General features: G+C 33.6%; 3 protein-coding genes across 5 annotated transcripts in view; 2 read left to right on the top strand and 1 right to left on the bottom strand.

Moving 5' to 3' along the window:
* LOC114945325 (uncharacterized) overlaps positions 1–23,814 on the bottom strand; it is a 47,166-nt gene that overhangs the window by 5,023 nt on the left and 18,329 nt on the right. The window contains exons 3-4 of one of the 2 annotated variants that reach the window (XM_029321474.1): positions 2,378–2,537; positions 1,398–1,439 (exon numbers count right to left, since the gene is read on the bottom strand). In XM_029321474.1, coding sequence (XP_029177307.1) covers positions 1,398–1,439; positions 2,378–2,423 — 88 coding nt within the window. In that variant the 5' untranslated portion in view covers positions 2,424–2,537. The remainder of the gene's footprint in view (positions 1–1,397; positions 1,440–2,377; positions 2,538–23,814) is intronic. The other variant, XM_029321475.1, reaches the window with a different exon arrangement.
* LOC114945324 (uncharacterized) lies at positions 5,491–14,438 on the top strand. Its single transcript, XM_029321473.2, is given in 9 exon segments — positions 5,491–5,749; positions 5,751–5,773; positions 6,349–6,563; positions 7,307–9,950; positions 10,353–11,472; positions 12,286–12,344; positions 12,700–13,333; positions 13,626–13,740; positions 13,958–14,438. Coding segments are annotated over 9 exon segments (5,058 nt in total). The 5' UTR covers positions 5,491–5,686; the 3' UTR covers positions 14,143–14,438.
* LOC114945326 (uncharacterized) overlaps positions 14,512–23,814 on the top strand; it is a 64,378-nt gene continuing 55,075 nt past the window's right edge. For both annotated transcript variants that reach the window (XM_029321477.2, XM_085481938.1), the window contains exon 1: positions 14,512–14,580. The gene's annotated coding sequence lies outside the window, so the exon portion shown is untranslated. The remainder of the gene's footprint in view (positions 14,581–23,814) is intronic.

Genomic DNA, 23,814 nt, shown 5'->3' with positions numbered 1-23,814 from the left:
GGAGTGACATTGATGTGATGACAAACGGATTGACGGGCATTTACAGAGGAGAGTTGATGAATTGCATTTAGGGTTCCACTCAATGTGGATGAATGATTATAACAACGAGAATTATAAAGAGATATATATAAATGAAAATTATGTATGATTATAAACCATAATTAAATTATACATGTCATAATTATTATAATTAATTAAGCTGTAATTGCACAGCTCCATAATCAATTTATTGAATACTAATTATATTTAAATTTGAATCATTATATCTGAATAATTTTGAAATTATACACATTTTATAAAGGAAATAAATTTATTAAGAATCAGTATATTCATTTATTTGTTCTTATAATATTAGTTTCTATCTTCCTATGTTTTTTGAATAGCTTTTAGTTTCTAAAATATTTTTTTATTATAACATTTGCAGTAAAAGAAAAACACTTGCAATAAAAGAATTATGTTTATAATTATACCCATTTCAATGCAATGTAAAAATTTTATTGCCCTTAAATTGTCATGTCATAATCGCATATGTTATCGAAAAAGACTTACCTTAATAAATATTAAGATTGTATCTCAAATTGTAACAAAAAATATCTCCATCTCTTTTTTATATCAATATAAATTTTTTTAAAAACTGTAGGACATGGTAAAATCGTAAGTAAATTTTATTAGAATAAAAAAGCTATTAGTGGCTATTAGTTTGCCCCTTCAATAATCTTATTCTTTTGAATAGAATATCAAAGTTCGCCAATTTCAATACCTGTTGCAAAGCGAATTTCGTAAACCGTATCTTTTCAATAAATGGAATTTGTCAATGTGCAAATATCGTGAACACATAAGTATATGTATATATGATCGCACAAAACTCGCTTGATCCACTTTTCAACATATTTGAATGCGAACAATAAATGTACATTATGAAATTTGCCTCAGAATCGTATTTCACGCTCTACTTGCTACGAATTGTGATATCAGGCAATCATCAATCATCATAATAAAGAGAAGAGAAGAAAAATTTTCAATTTGCATTCCCTCTAACAGTTATGGAATCGCACTTGGTTGAATGAGTGACAATTATAACTTTTATTACTATCATTTCATTGCTACTAAAATGTACTTATCATTATTATTCGAAATTGGATTGATCTATTTTTCAAGAGATTGAAGAGCGCATACTTATATATTCAATAATTTAAGCGCTTTTACTTTTAAATTTGATTTTAAATTGAATTGAATATTTGTTGCAATATAAATTTACTGAAATGTGAATCAAGACAATCGTCGAGTGCTATTTTTGTCGCATGCATTGCTCGTGTAAAAAGTGCCGAACAAATTCTTTGCAACATATATATGTATATATATATGATGTATAATGAGGGTAAAAAATTAATTTTTACCGTCAGGCTTGCGAAATATGTGATTGACGGGTTCGCAGCATCCTTAATGCAAAGTTATATTAACGACGTGAAGGACGCAAATATTTTTCATGAAGATTTTTTTTTCATTATTCTACATCCGATAATGTTAGATAATTTGCATATGCAGATAAAAATTTAGATTTTACGATCCGCGTAACAAACACAAGTCTTGCCACGAATAGAAAATCAATATTTCAAACAAAGTAATAATTTTTAGAATCAAAACCGCTACAGCTTGTATTGAGGTTGAACGAATTATTGAATCCGCGCAGTGATCAATTTTGTTTTAACCAATCGTGACAGGAATTGCTATTTTTATAAAAAGAACATCTTTGTTTTATCTTTGGAGCAGCTTGAATTTTTGATTGCATAATTGTTAATTGGCAAAATGGTTATGAATAAATTAAGACTTTAATATTTCACAACTTCAGAAATTAATTTATGAATCACAGTTCATTGGACTGATTACTAAACGCGATATTTTACATTAATCGGGAATCTGCGTTATAAAATGTATAATTTATGAGCCATAGATAATATTCTATGTAATTTGCACTGCAAATATATTCATTCTTTACACATATATTTGATATTCAACAATTCAGATTTTTGTTTATTTCTTATGTATTTCTAAAATTAATCAATAAAAAATCAGAAACAAAATCAATATTATTTAAATAATTCTAAAAACAAGTGTAAATTATTATGTTGGAATATAAATATTCAATAAATATTTCCTCGCAAATTATGAGAGGTATACAGTGCGTATTTCGACTGTATGATAATATAAATAAATTAATGATAATATAAATAATTTGAAGATATTAGCGCGCAGATTTGTTTGCATAAACAATCGCAGCGCAAAGTAATATTCTAATATTACATATTTCTATGTAAGAGTGTAAATCTCATGTAAGAGTTCTTCTATGTAAGAGTTTAATCATCTTTTTAAGACTTACCGCATAAGGAGAGCAGCAAAATACTGGCAAGGAAGAACCACCCCATACTTCATCAACAGGTCGGTCCGAGAAAAATCATGCTACATGACATCACGTTCATAATTTCACACACGTAGAACTCGTCAACGGCTAGTGCTGCGCATCGGGGCTGAGATCGTGACTATAAAAAAAAATAAAATTTTAATTAAAATTTTATTATCGCAAAAATATTTCTGCCGGTAAAATTAAAAATTGAATCGACAGATATCTGGTTCGCAAGCGTTTAATATAGATATGTACATTTATATAGATTTAGCAGTTTTGAATTTATATAAATGTTTATCAAGGTACACGCTTTGTACGACACGACTGTAATTTCAGTCTATAGAGCTCAGCTAATTCCTCTTGCTTGCCTTAATCCATCAAAACCATGATTTAAGACCGTGTAAAGCTTTTCCGCAGGCGGTTGCGGACGCGAGGCGCGCACGGTTAACCGCGGAAGGTCGAAAATTTCCTGTATCGGTGAATTACATCGCGGAGAGATACGAATAATTGAAACGCCCTACGCCGAGAGCGGCTTCCGCGAGATCCGCTGTCCTATATAATCACCGGCGAATAATGTATAAATTTGCTTTCGAGTCGCGCGGTGTGCTCTTCCGACGTTTCCGTAAACCATCAGTAAATGGCTTATGCATGAGCGCGTCAGGATGAATCCTGGCTGGCTCGGGCAGACAAGGATTATATTCATATTCGTAAAAGAGACCGCAGCGTCGCGTTTGTTTTCGCGTTTCCCCCCGAGATTTTTCTATAATGGCAAACCTATATCGAATTCCTCCGGTTTGCTATGTACATCGATGTATATAACTTATTTTTATTCCCTATTTTTATTTAATCCGGCAAAATCCAGATGCAATCATATTTTTCTATTTACATTCGGGCAATTTACCGCTGTAGTGTTTAAATAAAATATTTTTAACGTCGTTGAAAATTGTGTACGTGCTCATATTGTTTATAAAATAGATTCCAAATATTTTTTACCTAACAGAAACAGAATGACGCAGTTTCACTAATACAGTTCAAAGAATTATATATTTCAATTAATTTGGTTTAATGATACATTATATTGGGGGAAATATATATATGTATAATTTATTGTTTAGTGCAGTATATAATATGAAGCATCAGTACGTTATAAAACATATAATGCACGACGTTTCAGCTACTATTTCATATTAATTTCGTGAATGCAATTTTAACAAACTACTGCAATTAATAATTAATAGACAATACATGAGAATTAATTAAATAATACAATAAATTATATTATAAACTCAGCATGCATAATCAGTAGCCACTTTGCCACATATGCCATTTGATCTCATAATTTACAAATACATTATTTTTATTAAAAATTATTTAAATATTTTGTACAGAAAATAAAGAAAAATTATTTAATTAAAAACGTAAATACTATAAACATAAATAAATATTTTATAATTTGCATTAAAAACTGATTAAAAATAAAATAAACAAAAAAAATATATGATAAAATTTTTTTAAATTTAATACAAAACAATTTTACGTAAAATTAATTACATCATTTATGTCACAAATTATATAACTAATAAAATTAAAATTATTTCAAACAAGAGAGACATATAAAGATATGGCCTATTCTCTCTTTCTCTCTCTCTCTCTCTCTTTCTTTTTCTTCTTTCTCCTCTCTCTTTTCTCTCTCCCCCTGATATATTATGTATATATATATAAATCTGAGACACCTTTTATATATATGTAACATTTATGTAAATGTATCTCAAAATGTTTTTTGATATCAAAAGATTTGAATTTTTATTGAAGAAAGCGCTGCCGGTTGGAAGAGTTATTGCAGAAGTAAAAAGAGATCATGAATCGATTGAGAGATATTACCTGAAAGATGCTTCATCGGCTTGCAGTTGAGTTATTGTCGATATTCCGCAGCGATACTCCACGATAATATAACTCGCAAATGCGCATCGCGTCGAAACGAACCGTATCGAGACGACTAAAACACGGAGATGACTCGCGCGCTTCAAACTCGCGACAGCCATTTCTCGTATGGATATTGCATAGATTTGGCGGCAAATAGTTATTTCAAGCATGAACGCGCGCGAACATATAGACCGGCAGACTCGCTTTAAGACCGCGAATCGATGTATCGAAGCGTCGCGTTAGCCAATCAGGATAAAGGATTCTGTAATCTCTTCCCCCTGATTGGCCAATCAAACGCTTCGGAGCGTCTTCTCGACTGCAGCCTGAGATTGCGTTCGGAAATCGATCAAGTATCAATATAATGCTACGCGGACCAATAAATTATTTCCGATCTTAACGTGCGCAGAACGATGCCGCCTATTATTCTAACAAGCATTTTTATGAGAAGATATTGTATACAAGGTAAGAGCGACGTTCTAATTTGCTAAAATTGTTTTGGCTCAACAGAAATTGATTATTCGGTTTGATATTGATATAAGCTTTTATTTAGCCATAGATCATTTTCGTCAAATTTTGCATAAATATTCAGTTTTTACAATCTCCTTTCGATTCTTTTCTTTGTAATTTGTGATTCGTTAATGATATAATTTATATGTAAATATCGAGATTTAAATGATATTTTCATAGTAATTGCTAAATGTTTAATTACTTTATTAATATATATATATATATATATAGCTTCTCTCTCTCTTCCTCTTCTCTCCTTCTCTCTCTTTCTCTCTCTATATATACTATATATATATATATATATATATATATATATATATATATATATATATATATATATAGATTAATATATATAGTATATATAGAGAGAGAAAGAGAGAGAAGGAGAGAGAGAGAAGCAAACAGCAGAGAAAGAGAGAGATACATATACACATACATATATATATCATTTATAATTAATAATAAAATACATACATTATAATCTACATAAATATGCACTTGGCTTAATAAGCTTCCCAGCAAACACAAAGTAACAATAACATTGATGTCGTGTCATTGTTACTTTGCTGGGTTTATATATACAATAACGATTTTTATCTTTATTTATCTCAGTTCGAAAGAGATAATCGATAATGCAATATATATATATATATGCAATGATTCGCAGGGGCGCTGCAGTCGAATCCCGCGCATTGTCGAGTTCTGTTTTGATTCGAAATACGGTGGTGGATTAAAACATGTGGAATAAACAATTCGTATAATTCGTCCGAGGACTGTACATATTTCCGAGGCAGAAACAGTGTTCACAAGTGTCGGTGATAATAAGTTTGTGCGCGTTAACTGCGAGCAACAACGATGGCAGGACAAATTCCAGAGGGTGTCATCGAGCAACTTTCCGAAACTGTAAAAAGTATGCAAAAAATCCTTGGAATGTACAATTTGGTAAGTTGCTAATTGAGATATCGTTAAAATACGATCGAATCTGTTCACACAATGTATAATCGCGATTAATTGAAACTACTTTCACGTGTGATAATTGCGACTGATATAGGTTAGGATTTCAGTTAGTATGGAGGATATTTTTAATACTTATATATAATATATTTATGAATTTCACACAGACTAAGTTATATGTAATTGTATTTCATCGATCATATATGACTTATTTTATTTTATATTTAATTTGTATTAAATTTTAAACAAATACTTGTGTGATTAATTTGTAGATTTCTATTGTATAAATAATAACAAAAAATATCAAAAAGTTATACTCTTTATACATATTCTTTATACACACGCACACACACACACACACACACACAAAACTTTATAATATTGCACAATATATTTTTTTCAAGTTTAAATTATATATATATATATATATATATATATATATATATATATAAAATCAAAATAGTAGTATGCAAAATAACACACATATGAATAGAACTTATTGTTAGATTAATTTCAAAATTTATAAATATTATTTTATTTACAATTTGATTTTACTATTTTAGTTTAGAAATGATGACAGAGCCTACAAAGACACGATGCGGTCATTCATTCTGTAAGTCATGCATAGGGAAGGTTTTGACAAAGAAAGGTGCATCTTGTCCGCTATGCAAGAAAAACCTCAATAGACGCAATATTTCCAAGGATGATCACTTGGAAGCTTGTATTGAAAAGGTTACAAACCTTATCATTGCCATCCAAATCGATAGTCATATAGACAGTGAGTACATTGCAGAAATATTTTTAATTTTAATTTTTGATCAATTTATTTTTAAATCAATGTAATGTAAATTTCTTATCTGGATTACTATTGATTAATCTTACTTATTATTGATTAATCTTATAAAATATAAGAATGTAAAGGAACATATAGAGAGTATACATTAGGAAATAATTCTTGCATTTAAAATGTTATTCAGAAACTGTGCTGCAAGTCTTTGTTAATGTTTATCATTTTTGCGTTAATTATTGATCTGTGCAAGAGATCCACTGTTGTTTTATTCAGTTGTGAACAAGAGTTAAAAACAGCGAATACAATAAATGTATTGCCATAAAAGTACATTAAGCAAGGTCAGAACTATGTTTTTCATAGTGCGCAGAGGAGGCTTGAAAAATTTAATTCTCAATACTCTAGGGTGCCTCGATTCACACTGTACATTTACAGAAAGCTCAATGTTTTATTAGGCCTTGGAGTTTAGATATCACGTATCTTTCCAACATCATCCAACTCCTTGCAGTGAATATTTTTAAGTTGTCTTTACTAAAAAAGAGAAAAAGAATAATAAATGTAAAGATTACCACGGTCGTAATATAATCGTATTTATCTATAATTGTATAAAGAATAATAAAAACGATTGCGCAAAATCAAATTAATTCATAATGTTTGATGTAAAATTGTACTTGTTTAGTAAGATCAGAAAACAAAACAATTTCTGATCAGTGCTTTGATAATTTATGTTACAGTAATGTCATACTCGAAGCAACCGCAAGATACAAAAGAAAGTTGCCCTTTGGCTACTAGTCAATCTAGTAGAGATTCTAACGATAGAAAGCCGTTGAAACAGTGTTTGAAAACAGCAAAATCGTCGACACGTCAAAAAACGGTCATTGATAATCTGCGATATGGTTTAAGCTCGTTGAACGAGGAAGCCAAACAATTATATAGTAATTCTGCCCATCCCGCCGACGAGATTCTCAGCAGGTCTGATATCAAAGTTCGCACGTGGTTGCATCATCTCCCCGATGATATTATAGAAAACAACGACAATTTAATATCCAATAGAGATAATATATTAGACGCGACCGACGAAATACATAACGACAAGGACAATAAGGGCAACAGGCCAAGTCGCCTTAAAAAACAGAGTACAGATTGTACAGACCACATCGACGAGGATACAGATGCATCCCGGATAAGCAAGAACGCGAGAGCGGAGCAATTCGACGAAGTAAAAAAGACCAACTCCGCGAAGACGAGTAAATTGAAATATAAAATGACTCACGCTAGGATACGAGCAAAAACTCATAAGGACGATGCGTCGAAATCGAGCGTCGAGGAGACGAACGATCAGAACAATTTATCATCAACAGCAGCAAACGATCAGATGCATCAGATGACCAATGATTCGATTTCGAACGCGGTTACCCTTCCATCATCTTCAACAGATTGGACTCACATTATCGAATTCGGCAAAGAAACAAAACGCGGTAGAAAAAGAAAGATGAAGAAGCTGAATGTGAGCATCGAGAAGAATAAGGATCCACCAAGAATAATTGAAAATGTTGCGTTATCGCAGAGTAAGAAATACGATCTGGCTAAAATTGCAGTGAATTCTAGCATGAGCAAAGAAAAGAATAGTCAGAAACAGGATGCTATCGATAAAAATCTGGATTCATCGAATGCAGAAATAAGATCATTTAGCGAAACGGACATTCATAAGAAATCTGCAGAGAGAGGAGCAAAGAACGAAGCTAATGATTCAACAGCATTATTTACTAATTCGCCAGAAACGCCGTTGTTTGTAATGTTGGAGGAAGAAGGTAAACGAATACCTATAATAAATCTGACCAACAATCAGGTAAGCAATATTGTCGGCGCCAAAAACGTTAACAAGGATTTTCAAGCTTCTCAAAATCGATGTCATGAAGAAGATGTAGAGATGACCTCAGAAGATTATAATTTGTTACCGTCGTCATCAAAAAGATTAACGCCCAAGAAATTCAACAAATCTATAAACAAACATATGGAAAAAATCCGCGATATTACGCAAGCTTCTGTCAACGACTTTGAAAATTTATCATCGTTCGTCACGGCGGAAAATCAAACTCCTGAACCTGAAGAGAATAACAGCATTCGAAAGACATTGGGAGAAGCTGCTTCTTTTCAAGTCCCGCAATCTCCAATATCGAAGACTAGATTATCCTTGAAAAGAAAGCCAGGAATTGGTGATAACAAGAAAACTGATTCTCCACCGTTAAGTAATACTTTATTGGCTGAGAGATTGGCGATTATCACGAAAGACATGGATGATCGTAGAAACGTCGATTTTTCGATATCGAAAGACAGTGTCGTGAAATTTCTTCAAATGGGCACAATGATTAGACGACGTAATGTGAAATACTTTTCTTTCAGTGCGGTTAAACGCGAACAGTCGATGCCGGCGCAAATGCAAAACACATCAGTGTATAATATGCAGCAATCGATCAGCAAATCCGAGATGAAGCAATGTATCGGGAATATGTCATGCAACTTGGTGGGAATCCCTGATCGATCGAACGAGCCGCAAGACATGATCGACATCATTATGATGGAGGATATTGGTTCCGTAATTCAAGCTGTTTCGAAAGACGCCAAACTTCCCACGGCATCTCCGCGTCGTAAAGTTTTAGCGACTTCGACGCCAAAAAAAGATATCGATCATCATTTAAATCGAAAGAAGACTACGACGATCGAGGACGCTACTGAGAAAAGCGCGGAATCTGTTCATAAGACGCCTTCCATAGACAACTCCGCGATTCAAGGGATCTCGCGTGTTCATTCAAGAGCATTGAATTCCATTAAACTGCTGTCACCGGACAAAGATTCGCAGCTGAAGTTTCTGGCGATAGACTCCCCAATGAGCGAACACGGAGAATCTAGACGCGCGAATTCAACGCGGCAACGACAGCAATCTGAGCTCGAGGAGCTCGTTCATACCAAAGGAAATAACTTTTCTACGATGAAAAATTCGCACTTTGCAGCGTCCACGAGCAAATTGCAGGAGCCTTTCGTCGAAAACTCTGATAAGAAGAGGGAAAGAATGAGATATACCAGTGACAAAGAACTGTTCAAAGACGATGGAAACGACGATTCCAGCGACTCGGCCAGTGACAGTGATAGACGCAGGATAAAACTTGACGGACACAATAGATCATTCAAAAACATCAGATCGAGTTTAGAAGGTGCGAATAAAAAACGTCATTCGAGTTCCTCGAACGTAACCGAAGTAATCCCCCTGGATTGTGAGGAACAGCATACACCCAAGAGGAAATTCAAGAGGGTGCTATCGACTTCTATCTCGGACACGGAATTGGAATCGGCGGAGCATGTCGTGAAAACTTTGAAAAGGTATTTTAGAAATTATATTTTTAATTTTATATAAGCCAATATTGTCAAATTTATTTTCTGTTTTAATTTTTCTTGCTAATATTTTTACCTTTTAATTTTTATTTCTATCTTGAGCATTTTTTTATCTATATAATTGTAAATATCTATATTATAATTTTTATATGTTATAACTTTTATTTGCATTGATCTGTATATAATCAACGAATATTGTTTTTCCGAAATTAAATGTTTTTTTTTTCTATCATACTAAATTACTTTGAGTGATTACTACTACCTTCCATTACTATAGATGAAGTAATGCGACAAAGCACTATAATACACTGTATATTTAATCTCGGAAAAATATTCTTGTCATTGAGACGTATTTCTCTTATACTTTCTTGTTTTTTTTTCTTTCTGAAGACCCAGGACCGACGATCAATCTGACCAACAGAACGCATCGATTATGGACGCGCCTAAGGAAAAATGTTTGCCAATAAGATGTCCGTCTCAGGAAAAATTGAAGAGTCAGCGACAATCTGTGAAAAGCTTACCACTGCGAGAATCTGATATAATCTTTGAAAGCAGTAGTATGTTCAATTCAGAAAATATTGACGATATATTACAGCAGCCTATGAGGCTCAACAAGAACAAAATATCGGAAAAAATCGCAGAAGCCTCTAACGACGATATCATAAATAGAGTACTACAGATTAATCGATCACAGAGCCATACTAATACATGTCGACCACTGAATTCCCCACGAAACAAGGAGAGTCAAAAAGAAAAGACCAGCAAAGAGTGTTTGCTACAGGACAATTTCGACGAGATCATCGCAAACGTCGAGCTGCCACAAAGTAACGAGGATATGATAGCCTGTACCAACCAGCCGACCAACCGCAATCTCAAATCTCGCCTGTTGGTGAAACAGAGGACGTCGAACTGTCCTGAGATGACAGATGAATTGTGTGGCGCCACGCAGGAGACTCCAATGTTAAGTGCATCGTCAACGAACGATATTTTTGAGCAGCAGTCTCTCAAAAACGTTAAGAAACCCTCGACGATCGCCACTTTAGAAAATCTTGGCAAGGAAAATGTTGCATCCTCCGGCCAAAAGAGGCACGACTGTACAGTTGATCGAAGAGAGAAGAGAAATGTAATGGCAAACGTCGACACAATTGAAAAAGATTCTTGCAGAAGGATTGCGTCAATGCATAATGTATCGTCTGAGAAGGAAAAGTTCTTCGATGAATCTTCCCCTCCTGCACGACATATTAATGATTCGATATCTCATGTCGATGATGGCGCAGAGAAAAAATCAAAAATTGTCGACGACGAGCTAAACTTGACAATGGACAATTGCTTCGATTCGCTCATGGATGTTACGCAGCATCAACTTCAGATGCAAAAATTTGAAGAAGAATTATTCAGTAGCCCTAAGTCTAATAGAAACCAAGGAAGAACGCAGAAGAATCCGTCCCAGGAGCAGCAGCACACTCCGCAGAAGAGGAAAAAACATACTCAAGATAACGCAGGATCAGAGGTCAGTATATATGTTTATACGATCTCATTCATTTTTTTAATTAAATAACATATTAGTGCGCGCTTCTTTTTATGCTTTCGGCATTCCAAAAAAATATATTTTTATTAAATATCGAAATTCTATATAAAGGAAAATAATGTATAATTATAACGAATTGTGAATTTGCAAGCAAACAATTCTCTTCTGTCTATATCTTTCTTCATATTATAAAATCATCATAATTACTGCGAATTTGATAAATTACGTCGAGAATAAATTTCTTTTTATTTTCAGAAAATTTTAAACCTTGTCGAAATAATTACACTTCGTGTTTTAGTTAAGATTAATCGTTTTATCAGCAATATTACTAATGTATTATTAAAACTAATTTGCCGAGCTATCTCTCCACGCTTTTAATTTCATTCTTCAAATTTTTTTTCTATTGTAACAATTTCACAATTTAAAAAATGTTTTTTAAATCTATCTTAATTAAAAATCTTTTTGTGATTTAATATTTTACATATATTTATATACTTATGTTGTATTGTATTTCAGTCGTGTGCATGTAATGTTAACGCATGTAGTGCATTAGATTGAAATAATAGAGAGAATGTATTATGAAATATTTGTTTTACACATACTTCACGCTTTTCACGAATTTGCACTATACATGACATTATTTTTTATCTCATTTAATATTTAGTTAGCTTCTGTTGTTTATTTATAATAAAATTTTTTAAATTTATAAAATTGTCGATACATTTGTAATTGTGGCATGAAAACTATTTGATTGAAGTAACAAGATTCTTATATAGCATTTTTAAACATTTTTAGGTACTCTCTGCCGAAGAAGACGATGTTGTGGAGAGAACTCCCGAGAGAAAGATGAAGAAGTAAGTATTTTAAGTATTTTCCCCTTATCGTATGCTCACGTCTACGTGTTTTTGCTAGCTACACAATATGTTTATATATTAAATATTTTCTATTGCATAATTCACATTGAAATAGCCAGAACTGCATCTCTTTTATTTCTATAGTTTCGAAGAATATTATAAAATATCAATGAAAATGTACATACGCAATTAAAAGTAATAAGATAGAAATAATGAAGAAGATATAAAATATGCAGAGTAAATATGTAGTAATGTACAAGAATTGAAGAATTATAAATTATAAAAATATTACATGGTATATATGTATTTATGATTTAAACTTTAAACAATAATCAATATTATTATAATGTTGCAGTAACGGAGGTAATGTTAAACTCCTCGAGTCGAGAAGAAATACATCACATTTATCGCTAAATTCAAGGCCACACTTATCAGTCGTCGAGCAGATATCGAGCATATCGAACAAAAGGACCGTCTCGAAGAGCGGTGCGAGTACGCCTATGAAGGAAATACATCCGCTTTATCAAAGTACACCACAAAGTTCCACGAAGAAAAAACTGGAGAATGTTCACCGGCAATCCGATAGACGAAAACTGTGTTTCATATGTAGCGGCTTATCAGCGTCTATGTTAGCGACTGTCAAAGAGTTCGCGACAAAACATAATGCAGATTATATGAATCAGTTTGTACCTGATGTAACGCATGTTATCATGAGTACGATAGGCGAGAAGAGAGCAGCCAAAATCACATTGAAGTTTCTTCAGGGTATAGCTTACAGAAAATGGATAGTCAGCTACGAGTGGATCGATGATTGTATCAAGCAGGGAAAACTGCTGGACGAAACTCCTTATGAGGCCACAACGTTCAACAACGATATAGTTGCCTCAAATGGTCCTCAAAAATCAAGGCTACGCGAGAATGATCTCTTTAAGGATTTTACGTTTTACTGCATCGGACCATATGCGAATGTTTCGCTGAGCCAATATCAGGTCAGTCTTTGATTTGTCTAATTTCCGCAAAAGTAGAACGTACGAGATGTCGCGAAATTTTAATCCGTAGCTAAACAAGGGAACTTATTTGCTTTGTCATGAGTTTTATTAATCTCTGTCAAAAACGCGATAAGACTTCTTCGGCTGTAATTAAAACCAATTCGTTGTACGTGTCGCTGGACCGGAAAGATTTTTATTTACGGTTCTTGCACGTTCAGTCGCCGCCGCCACCGCGCTATTTGAAATTGGACTCGAGCCAAACCCATCGTGTAAAAATACCTTTGGTTTTCAGAGCTTGTTACTCGCCACTGGAGCCACAGTAGTAGATTCTCTTGAAGCTCTGGCTAAGAAGAAAGGCCTAAAAGGCATTGTGATTCAAGACGGTGTTCATGATGACAAGAAAATCGGTAAGTAATTGTTATAGATAAATACAATGTATAATGAATCCTTGTGAAGATAATTTAAATTAAAAAAAATATATATCTATATATGAGCATTAATCTAAATATATTTATATCGATATAATTGTTTACAAATATCTAATATATATGTATATATATTTTCTACCTGTTCCGAGAAAACGATACGTATTAAAGTACATTTGCGTCTTAATTTTTGTTATAGAATGTTGGTATCGAATTGTTAAAGCAGCGCCGATTTCTGACAATTGGATAGTGGATTGCATCGGCCATTACAGATTGATTAAACTTGAATCTTATATTCAGCATTTATCACCACAAGACTTGTATGCCATTGGTTTTTCACAAGAACTTGTAAAAGATGAAGAGTTGAGTGACGATGAGGAGTAAAGGTAATTGACAGAAAACAGAAACGAGATTATTAAATAATTGATCGCTGGATTAATTACTTGTTAATAAATTTAACTACCATTTATTATTTCAACGAAACAAGTAGTATTCGTTTAAGAGATTTACGTACATATTTGTAAATTTAATTCTCCTCGATATCTATCGATAGTATTAACAGATTTCGTTATATGCAAATTATATATATATATATTATTTCCATCTTCCTATATTTTATTATCGTGTACAATATACACGCTTACAGATGTTAAAAGTTTTTTTTACTATTTATTCATATTTTCTAATAAAGTTGAAGTTTTCATGGTTTTTCCCTTTTTCTTTAAAACTCGTTTATCTCTTTATTTCAGTTCAATTCCCGCGCATCATTTGAGACCACACCTTTATTTGTTGTCCCATCCCGAGTTTGCTGTCCGCTTCTCTGTAAGTACCATCTTCCATTTAAATCCATCTTACATAGTTTTCCAATTTATCCTCGAGAGTTCCCAAGCCTGCTGTAAATGTTATCACAAAGCGCGTCTCGAAACATAGGTATGTATGTTTCGATGTTATCTCGATAAAAACGAAAAGAAAAAACATGGAATTTTTTCGAACAAACGATAACGCGAAGCGCAAGCATTTTCTCCATATCGCGCTATTGTCACTATTGTCATCATCGCCAAGATCGTAAAACCCGTCATAGGGTGGAAACCCGTCGAGGGTACACTCACGTATTCAGCCAACACACGTACACATATTGATTTGCCCGGGACCACCTGTAGCCAATTCTCATCCGCTCGTGCACCACATAACAGTTATGAATCCTGCCCAATTGCACACGTAATGTAAGAACGCTATACATTCGCTGTACGATACTCCCGATAGCATCGATTATTAATGTCACGTTGATGAAGCGAAAGTCGGAATTGATTCGCAGTTTTTTAAAAAACGCGCGTTGCGAAACAAATGTTTATATCGCTTGAATAAAATCTTGCATCATGGATCATTTTTTCATTCGATGAAAATAGGTTTTTATTCGATATGTTATTTCACGCGCGTCAATAATAGACATTTATGCATTATACGAGTGAAATTCACGTTGACAATGACATTCGCGCGCATTGCGAGGAAATGCTTTGTGCGAACCACCGTGCTGAAATTTGTTTGAAACAAGTTTTACTTGGGATTTACCGAGTCTCCTTTGGCAATATAGAGAGATTCGATTATGCCTTTTCCCCTTCCTATACCATGGCCGCATAACTCGGTGAGACTGTTGAAGTTCACCATTGTGCTCACAGTCTACTATACTCGTGTTTACGAATCACTCTCAATAGTACGGAGCATTGGAGGACTCCTTCATTGTGTTTTCACACCACGGTACTCGTTCGTATGCGCTTGTGTATCACGTCCATTTATGTCGTCTGCAGGTACAAACGGCACTACCTACCATTGTCATTTTCGAATGACATATTTTGTTAAATTAAAATCATGACACGCATTATTGAATTGACAAGAAAAATATTAATTATACATCTTTGAAAGCAATATACCGAGAAAAAAATTGTTAACTTGATTAAATGCATTCAATTAATTTCCATTTTGTTAATTGAATATACAGGATGTTTTTAAAACTATGTGAGAGATTTTAGAGGCATTTTCTAGGAATCAAAATAAGAGAAAAAATTCCTATAAACATAAGTCTAAAAATACTTTCCCTCGTAAAGTTGGAAGAAAAAATCGAACCCATTTTTATAAGGGAGCTATAACTCGGAGGGATTTTTAAACCCATGTTTATAGGAACATTTTTCCCTTATTTCGACCCCTAGACTACGTCCTTAAAATCTAACATAGTTTTAGAAATACCCTGTATATAAGTATTAACATCAAATACGTTATGTTAAATTTGATACGTTGTATTTCATTTAAATACTTTTATATGTTCAGTTAACGAAATAATAATTAGTTGAACGATTTAGTCAAATTAACAACTTTTTTCTCAGTGTAGAAATATAAAAAGTTATCATACTTTTCTACTTTATATCGATTACATTTAGTACACATGGTTTTATGTACCGTTTAATCACATACTATACTGCATAATACATATCGCCTCTCTGCCTTTAATGGCAACCAAATTTTGGTTATTATAGGCATCGATAAACAATGAATAAATCAGGCCACTCACCTATACTTGCGCTAGGTGAACCTGATGATGTAATCAAACACGTGTTGATTATACCAGGCCATCAATAATCGCACCCGGCTTCGTAGGCCGTAATAACGCTCATTAGACATTCCATCGCGTTACTAGGTCTTCATTATAACGTCTCTCATATAATAGTAATGTTTACGCGCATGACATTTCATTACCCCTTTCCCCACGTTATTTCAAGTGTAGCTAATGAATCCCGCTTGATCACTTGGAAACAAAGTTAACTCCGTAATTTATGAAGCATTCCGTTTGATGACGTGTCACGTTAATTACGTTTGCATTCATCTAGATATATTTATTAAAATTTTAATCCCGTATATTTATGAATTCATTCCCAGATGACACTCAAATTTTTTACCAGACAACTCTCTCGTCTAAAAACTTGATATTACGGAAGATTTTCATAATTTTTGGCTTTTTAAAAATTTTTATATCATGTTATATATAAAAATTTTAATCGTGGATATATAAAAATTTGGTTACAAAAAAAGAGAGAAAAAATGATGCACGCGATTAAATGCAATATGATTAAAACGAGTTAATGCGAGTTTATATTGATAAATTAGTCATCAACGTTTTATTGACCTGTACGCGCTTCGGAGCAACATTCCATTCGCTCCTTATAATCACCAAATTGTCGATATAAATTACAATTTAAGGAAAGTACGGCAATAACTTTCCATCCCTCCAGTGAATTACGGCGTGCAGATCATCGTTTCCCGAAGTAGCTCCTCTTTTCCAGTCAAGAGATTACAACGTAAAATGAAAGTTCTCTTCTCCATTCTTACTCGATGCTCTTCATTTCTTTTATTTCGCAATAAGAAACGTATGAAAGAAGGGCAAAATATACGAGAATATTCAGCAATCGTATTTCACAAAGCAATATGTTATAGAATCGCAAAAATGAAAATAGAACAGGATTGCTGTTGTTTAGACTCTCATTTTTTTACTAGTTACGAACTGAACCGTACTGATATTTTAAGCATTTTTATACATCTATGATTTATTCAGAGTGTATACATGTATACGTTATTGAATCAACTGAATTAAATGAACGTTTTTTTCCATTTTTTGCTTTATAAACCGATGTTTATTAAATTCGAGATATTGGAATATTAGAATTATTTTTTTTCTATATGTCTCGCTGTTTTTTTAATTACGCGCAAATACGTTGCGCACAGTCATGAAAACTTAAAACGTGTATATTGAATATATATCTAATAATTCTATATAAAATATTCTAAATTATAAAGAACTTTTTAAAATCTTAATTTATGTTACATATACATTTTTTCTAGAATTACTCTTTATTTTTTATAAAAGACACAATTGTCATCTTCCTCTCTTCCTTTCTTTATAACACAAAAGATGATTTTTAGATATTCACGATTAAGATCTTCATATATGACATGATATAAAAATATTTGAAAAGTAAAAGTATAAAAGAAATAGAAATAGAAGAGTTATGTGCATTCTGAGATAATTCTTATGATATTAAATTTCTGTGTCACGTTCCAATTTAATTTCACGAGTATACATGGTATACTTAGATTTCTTTATAAAATATTATCTAATTAATATAAAATTACCTCCCCCTTTCTTTATATTCTATATCCTCTTATAACATCATTCACTTTTTTAAATTAAATCGGTGAAAATACACACTTTATTACATCCCTTTGCTCTTAATAGATACAAAAAACAAAGCATATTACATCCCTTTACTCTTAACAGATACAAAAAACAAAGCGAGATTGCAATTAGCCACAAGCTTAAATTCCTTTAACAAAATATATACAATCTTTAACTATATATAATATTATTTATATAAATGTATTATATAAATAATAATAAGACGCATTTAAAATATTATTGAAACAATCATTAATTATTTCTCAGTGAAATTCTATTGTTGGCACTATTATAACCGAAATCACTGCGCTTAATATATTATAATTGAAATTACTTATCAATTGATGACTCCATCAGATTTCATTTAAGAGAATATCATACCCGCATAAATTTTCCCCAACGAATAATTAAGAGATCGATATCTCTGCATCGGAAAATACCCAATAAATGGCATGGTAAATAATTTAACGAGATCGGAACGCAGATGGCTCTTCGTATACCGAACGATCGATATATTGAAACTACGTCATGAGTTGTATTAACATCGACTAATGAACTTTCTACTTGATCTGAAGACTACCGTCATTTGATCGTTCATATTTTCGACCTCAAAAATTGCATATATTTTCAATTTCCAGAAGAGCACAATATCGCGTGTTTAATAAAACACCCAGTGTTCTATTACCTCATATATTATTTTTCATTTCTCTCTCTCTCTCTCTCTCTCTTGCTACGAGTGACGCGATAAACTATTAAAAAAAAAGACCGTCCACACGATAAATAACGAATAGCTGGATCCACCGTCTCAGCTACCATCTCGCGAGCAATTTCACGGAACGTCGTGCATGTCCTGTGGACAACAACGGATCGCTAAGAGAATACGGTGCGGTGCAAACCGATGCTCTTTATGAGCAATTTCGAAGAAAACTGCCGCTTTTTATCTCCGGCTACGGCCTTTCAGCAGCGTGTGCGATTGACAGGCCGGAGGAAAATGGTTCGGCAGTCTCATGTACTCTCCTTCCTTCGTCACGTCGTTTTCTTTAATTGACAATAACGCAAGAAGTAGAGTACCGACGTCACAATAGACGATGAGAAACCGCAAGTTGGATAAGACCGAAGGAGAACATTTTTAGTGGTAGATTCGCGCATACATTCGCCCGCTTAAGTCTGCTTGTCATACGTCTGACGTATTTTCTGGCAGGAAATTGCGCGTCGTGAGCGATTACGTGTAGCCTCGCGAGAAGAGCGTGCCAAGTAATAATATCTTAACGTGAATCATTCGGGAGGCTCACAGTTTCATTTGGGAAAAAGCAATTCACTTAAATCGCCGCGAGATTAAAAACTAAGCAGGGTAAAAACTACCCCTTTCTTAAATTAATGTTAGTTTTTGGATCCATATTTCTTTCGAATTGATTAAATGTGTTTTGAAGATGATTCAAAAAAGTATCCTTAGCACATCCTAAAAATTAAAAATACATATATATCAGTCTCTTTTGACATTGATTAAAATTATAAAGCAATTTCTTATCTATTCCGAGTATTGTAAGAAATATTGCAGTTAGATATTGCATAGTCGAATAAATAATTGTTTTCCAACTGTACAATTCTCTAAAGAGAAGGAGAGAGCAGAGCTTGTTCTATATGAACATGATTTCCGAGGTCATTACTCTAAATTTTAAATAAATTTTAAATTACTCTAAATCTTAAATTAATGTTAGCTTTAGGTCCATATATCTCTTTCGAATTGATTAAATGTGTCTTGAAGATAATTCAAAAAAGTATCCTTTAGCACATCCTAAGAATTAAAAATACATATATATTAGTCTCTTTTGACATTGATTAAAATTATAAAGCAATTTCTTATATATTCCGAGTATTGTAAGAAATATTGCAATTAGATATTGCATAGTCGAATAAATAATTTTTTTCCAACTGTACAATTCTCTGAAGAGAAGAAGAGAGCAGAGCTTGTCCTATATGAACATGATTTCCGAGACCATTACTCTAAAACCAGGGAAAATCGCACGAAGGTGCGAAATGATCCCAATATAAAATCACTCATTGATTCTTAAAGAATCCGTAATTACGTGAACGCTCGAATTAAATTGAAATAAGGTCGCTTGAGCGATAATAGCGGAGATTTGATTTCCAACTCGGCCGCGCACTTGAACGAGCACAAAAGGCAGCAAACAACGGGGACAACATCAGGATCTACGTGCGTGCGCTTCGGATCTGGGTGCATCCAGACTAGACGGGTAAAGATTGGAGGGAATCTCCCTTGTGTCCCCTCGCTGCCAATTAGCAATGGCAAGTGCTGAGAGACGACCTTTTCACTCTCTAGTACTAAAATTTGCTCTGAATTTAACTCCAGCGGCGCTTTAGTCTCTCTCTTTCTCTCTCTCTCTACAAAGGCAGGCATCCTGACAAGCTGCTCGACGCCCGCGAAAATGACTCTCGGCATGCATATCTACGTAAATTGGTTCGCGTAACTGGACGAGACTATTTCGCCAGGATCGCAATTAATTCGACGCGCGCGACAAATCGAGAAAAGGAAAAATTTAACCGGGTAAAAAATTTAGGACGATTGATTCGACAAGCTTATATTCGGCGCGCTTAAAATATCCGGCTAAAAAAGACTTTAAAATGATACTTTTATTTCGGCATTACATAATACCCGTCATTTATAATCGGAGAACAGAATGATTTTCTTAAGATTTAATTTCACTTCTTGAAGACAATGTTGCATATTCGCAACTCTCTCAGATTATTAATTATTATTTCATAATCGTCAATAGCATCTTCGAAGCAATCTTTGAATTTAATGAAGTAATATATAATAAGATTAAATCATCACATATTTGGATATCGATTATGGTATTCTCTTGCGGTCAGTTGTCCAGCATACATACATAGCCCGTCGACATACATAATAACGTGGCTGAAGCTCGGTGACGAAATTCGACTCTCGTCGCTTAAAGCGTCAAGTTGCAACGTGACTGGCGAGACGTGAGGCTCAGAATTTACGTGAGCAAAATTCAAAAATGATTCAATGTCTCTTGTCCAATTTAAATTGAATGAACCTGGGGGGATTGCTACGAAATGCCGCGCCGAAACTTGAGCTCATATTCTAGCGAGCGAAACTTTCAAAAAATTCATATGTAACAAACAGATCCGGACTTTCATGATTCCGTATGCTATTCACGCGACAAAGTTTTGATAAATGATGACATGGTTTTTATAATTCTGCTAAATCGAAATTGTGCGTTTATTAATGCATATTGTCATTTTTTTTTTTTTTAAGTTAAATACAAATCTGCCAAACAGTAAAAATGTTCAAATTCTATTTCTTTTTATTTTTCTTCTTTTTTTTTTTTTTGCTTTTTCCAATTTTTCAGTATTGAGTTTTGAATCACGCTTGTCACGAACGGAACTCTCGATATCAAACTGGGAAGAAAAAATCACAAACCGAATCGATCGGAGCTGTCGACCCAACTTTCACAATTTTTAACCGCAAGCACAAACTGTAGCGCTCGCGAAATTCGCAGAATTAATCCGCGGTCGGCCAGATCTGCGGAACAAAGTCTACGGAGAAGTTTAAATCCGTTCAAATATCTCTCGTGTCCGTCCGGCGTTATTATCGCATTAATGAATCGGTACATATATATATATACAACGAAACGGAGTGTGCGGCCGTGTACGAATGATGACCGGGTATATACGTGTACGATTTGCAAATTATTATGCGGATCGCACACGAATTGTATGCGATATCTCTAACTTGTGCTATTCCCGCTGGGAGTCACGTCGACGCGATGCTTTGAGCAACGAGCGTGTAATTTCACCTCCACTTCCGGTCGGTCATCTGTCATCCGCCGTCTCGAATTCCTCAAATCGGAATCGATTGTATCCGCGTATTGATTTTATTTTGCGCGTCAATTTCGGCCGTCAATAAAAACTTGAATGCAAGTAATTGAAGTAATAAATATATAATTGATCGGTAAAATCGCTTTGCGTATATAAATAAATCAGCGCATTTCAAAGGTTTAATGTTCTATACTAAAATGTTTCTGCGAAAGTCGAGGAATATTTGATATGGAAAATCGGAGTTTTTTTTCCTTTTAGCAATATTGCTTTTTTTATTTCTGTCTTATATTCGGAGCTTTTATTTGCCACGTTGAAGTTCTAGCAGTTTTATTCACGTTTTTCTCCTTTTTTCAACTTGCTACAGAAATTTGTTGACGCATTTTCAAATCGTAAATGTAGAAATAATACGATGTGTACTTTAAGAAATGCCACATTAAAGTTCTGACAGCGTATAAAGAGAAGCATTGTAGAAACGATATAAAAGGAACACAATATTATTATATGTAAATTTTGGAAGCACATGATTTGTAATTGTAGAATGAAAAACAACGCGATGGAATAATTCTCGACGGACTTGATCCATGGAAAATACAATAAATTCCGATCGCATTTTTCCTCATACGCATACACGTAACTTTAAACAAACTCTCAAAAGTTTCTTGTAAATACAAGTTTAATTGTATATATATATATAATATTGGTCAGCTTTGAAGTTTATACGTGATTCTTTATTCCCGAGTGAATTGATATAGTGCTCTTGTAATTCACAACTGTTGTAAAGTGATTCTCCAGAGAATTAAATGGCTTATTGCGAAGTTGTGGCGCTTCGTGCATCGCAATATTTCCCATTTGACAAACTTTACGTGTGCGTCAAGTTTATAAGCATGTATATATATATACACGTCTCGATTCCAGAGTAATTCAAAATATATATTGAAAACTGGTTTGTTTACTATTTCATAAAACACTATTTCAAATTTGCAGCGCAAGGGAGAAAAGGAGAGAGAGAAAGAGAGAGAACAGTATACTATTAGCTGATAGTATATCGTGTACGTAAAATAAAAAAATATTCAGATTTTTCGCAGTGTTATTCAGTTATTTTTCATATTGTATTTTTCTCTCTTTTCTTTCATACAAAAGTTCGCTTTGATCTACCTTAACCAATGTTACATTTTTATTTCTATGCGCGAAGACGCGAAGAAAATAATCAGTGAATTTTTATCGTTTAAAAGCACTGCACATTTAAATATTTATACAAAAGACAACAGAGTATAAATTAAATGTGAAAATTACGACAAAAAAGTATCTCTTGTATAATTGAGAGACTGAGACGGGGATGGTTATATAAAAGTCGATTTGAAGGAGTTCATTATTTTTATTTTTAGGCAATTTTAAAATACCATTCATAATATTTTTCGGAATGCAATTTTTTCGTTTTATTTTAAATGTGTGTTTAAGGGAAAAATTACGCAGGAGAAAACATTTCTGGAATAAACTAATAAAAATTGAATAAGATTATTATATGTATAATAAACATTGAAATGTGCAAGTTCTCATAATTATTATCCTGGCTGTTCGACATGTCTGATTAATATTGAAAATAAGTCGGAAATATTCCGAACACTGCCGGAGTAAATAAAGTAGCCAATATTATCGTATTGCAATAAATCGTCCAAAATATCTCGAGGGTGCACTGTATTTCATTTTTCGCCTTCTGCTATAAATCTGCGCAAAGTTTCATTAAAACTGGCGCGCACGCCAAGGTAATCCTGCAATTTCCGCGATCCGCGCGATTTATCCAAGGAACCGGAATTGGTTCTACGTAATGCTGGTCGTTAAAATTTTGCGAGCACGCGCGCGAAGCAAGCGGGAAAAATCACGCAACGAAGGGGTGTATTTACAAGAGGAAATATGCGGCGGTTAGAGAGTAAAAACGACGACCCCGGCGAAGTTGCGGCGTTGCGAGGGCA

The sequence above is a fragment of the Nylanderia fulva genome, unplaced genomic scaffold, assembly GCF_048542155.1.
Source record: "Nylanderia fulva isolate GAGA-0341 unplaced genomic scaffold, ASM4854215v1 Scaffold2, whole genome shotgun sequence".
Lineage (NCBI taxonomy): Eukaryota > Metazoa > Arthropoda > Insecta > Hymenoptera > Formicidae > Nylanderia > Nylanderia fulva.
The sequence above is the reverse complement of the archived record's forward strand: the minus strand, read 5'-3'. Positions and strand labels throughout refer to the sequence as shown.